Source organism: Sinocyclocheilus rhinocerous, unplaced genomic scaffold (genome assembly GCF_001515625.1).
Source record: "Sinocyclocheilus rhinocerous isolate Xijiao unplaced genomic scaffold, SAMN03320098_v1.1 scaffold4565, whole genome shotgun sequence".
Classification (NCBI taxonomy): Eukaryota; Metazoa; Chordata; class Actinopteri; order Cypriniformes; family Cyprinidae; genus Sinocyclocheilus; species Sinocyclocheilus rhinocerous.
The window spans coordinates 1-1,649 of NW_015662021.1; the positions used below are offsets into that span (position 1 = coordinate 1).

The window sequence follows — 1,649 nt, forward strand, 5'->3', positions numbered from 1 at the left end:
TATATATATATATATATATATATATATATATATATATATAACACAGATTTATTCATTAATGTGTAATATGCTTTTTTTCAAACGGATTATGAAAACTTAAAAACAAGGAGCTCTAAAAGATTTTCAGAATTTGTAAAACTCTTTTGCTCTACAAATGTTAAATATTCAAATAAAATGTTAAGGATTGCTTTATAGTTGCTTTATAGTTATTTTCAAAGCTTTCGATGTACTGTCATTATAAAAAGAACTTCATTGTTTATTTAATTCTCAAAAGTAAGTTTTTGTTAAAAACTAACCAAAATGAAAAATTATTTGTTTATAATCCCTGCACAGAAGAGACTTTGTGTTGTTTCCAAACAAAAGGAAATATATCGGTATCGGCATCGGCCAAAATGAGTCGAAAAATATCGGCATATCGGATATTGGCAAAAATCAAAATAAATGTTGTTCTTTTGAACTTTCTCTTAAAGAATCCTGCAAAAAAACATGCATCACGACTGTACACGACAGCACAACTGTTTTCAACATTGATAGTAATAAAAAAAGTAAGCTGTAAATCAACACAGAATGACTTCTAAAGGATCATATGATCATGTAAAGACTGGAGTTATGGCTTATTTTTTAATATTTTTACTGACCATAAACTTTTAAATGCTAGTATAAGCCCAAACTTCAGCAGGCAGATGTATACACTGCATATTAACAGCTACAATGCTTAAATGCTAATAAATTAATCATCCATGCCATTTCAAACCTGTATAATGGCAGCATCAATGAGAGACTGCAGCCGTATGAATCCAGAATACCAGTAGTTGGCGGCACGGCAGTTGACATAGTTTGTGTAACAGTTTGCTGTGGAACAGAGAAAAAATAATACCCGTCATACCCATTCCTTTCATTACAGATCAAACGGTTGCAAAGTGAATGTCATTTGCATTAAAAAGGAGGTCTCTAATTAACCAAAGAAGCTAAATCAGGTGCCACAGCTGCTGTGGCTTTATGACATTAGCACTGAGTGATTCTCACTTATGGATTCGGTGAAGTCGCTAGGCAGAGGGAGCTGGCTGTACGGGAATCGCAGACGGTACGACATTGAATCCAAGAAGACCACTCCTACAAAGCCATCAGGTTCATAGAGACTGGCATTCTCCAAATCTTTCTCAGTGGAGAACATCTCTAATCGCTCATTCATAGCTGAGGATTCAATACCCACAAACAAATAAAAAGAAAAGCACACAGCGAGTTTACTTTTAAAAACCATCAGAATTAATGCTACCTCACCATTAATTAGCAAAGCATTCAGTAACATACAAAATACACCATGCAATACCATTTAGTTGTTTGCTTTAAATGAGGAACAGAAAAATTTGAATTACGCATAAACGTTACAGATCAGTGAAATGTTCTAGTTTTGTGATTTTGTCAAATTAAACAGCAAAATTTGGTAACAATTAACTTTTTTTTTTAAAGTAAAGAAAGATACCAATAAAAGTGACTTACACAGTTCCCGTGCCACCTCTTCCATGATGTGATTGGTGACATTGTTAATGGGGGTGTAGCCGAGACCTTTGAGTGACAGTTCCCGTTCATATTCCAGCTCCTTAGTGCTGATACTGCCATATGAGACATGAGGGTTGAGGGTGCTAATG

At 34.2% G+C, this 1,649-nt stretch overlaps 1 protein-coding gene across 1 annotated transcript; it reads right to left on the bottom strand.

Annotated features, from left to right (window-relative positions):
* Window positions 1-754: 754 nt before the first annotated feature.
* Window positions 755-1,642, bottom strand: LOC107727339 (ATP-binding cassette sub-family A member 5-like; the record flags this gene model as incomplete). The annotated part of the gene is made up of 3 exons (XM_016537182.1): window positions 1,501-1,642; window positions 1,027-1,194; window positions 755-852 (listed from the first exon to the last, which is right to left on the bottom strand). Coding segments are annotated over exons 1-3 (291 nt in total), but the record flags the coding sequence as incomplete, so codon positions are not given.
* Window positions 1,643-1,649: the final 7 nt, after the last annotated feature.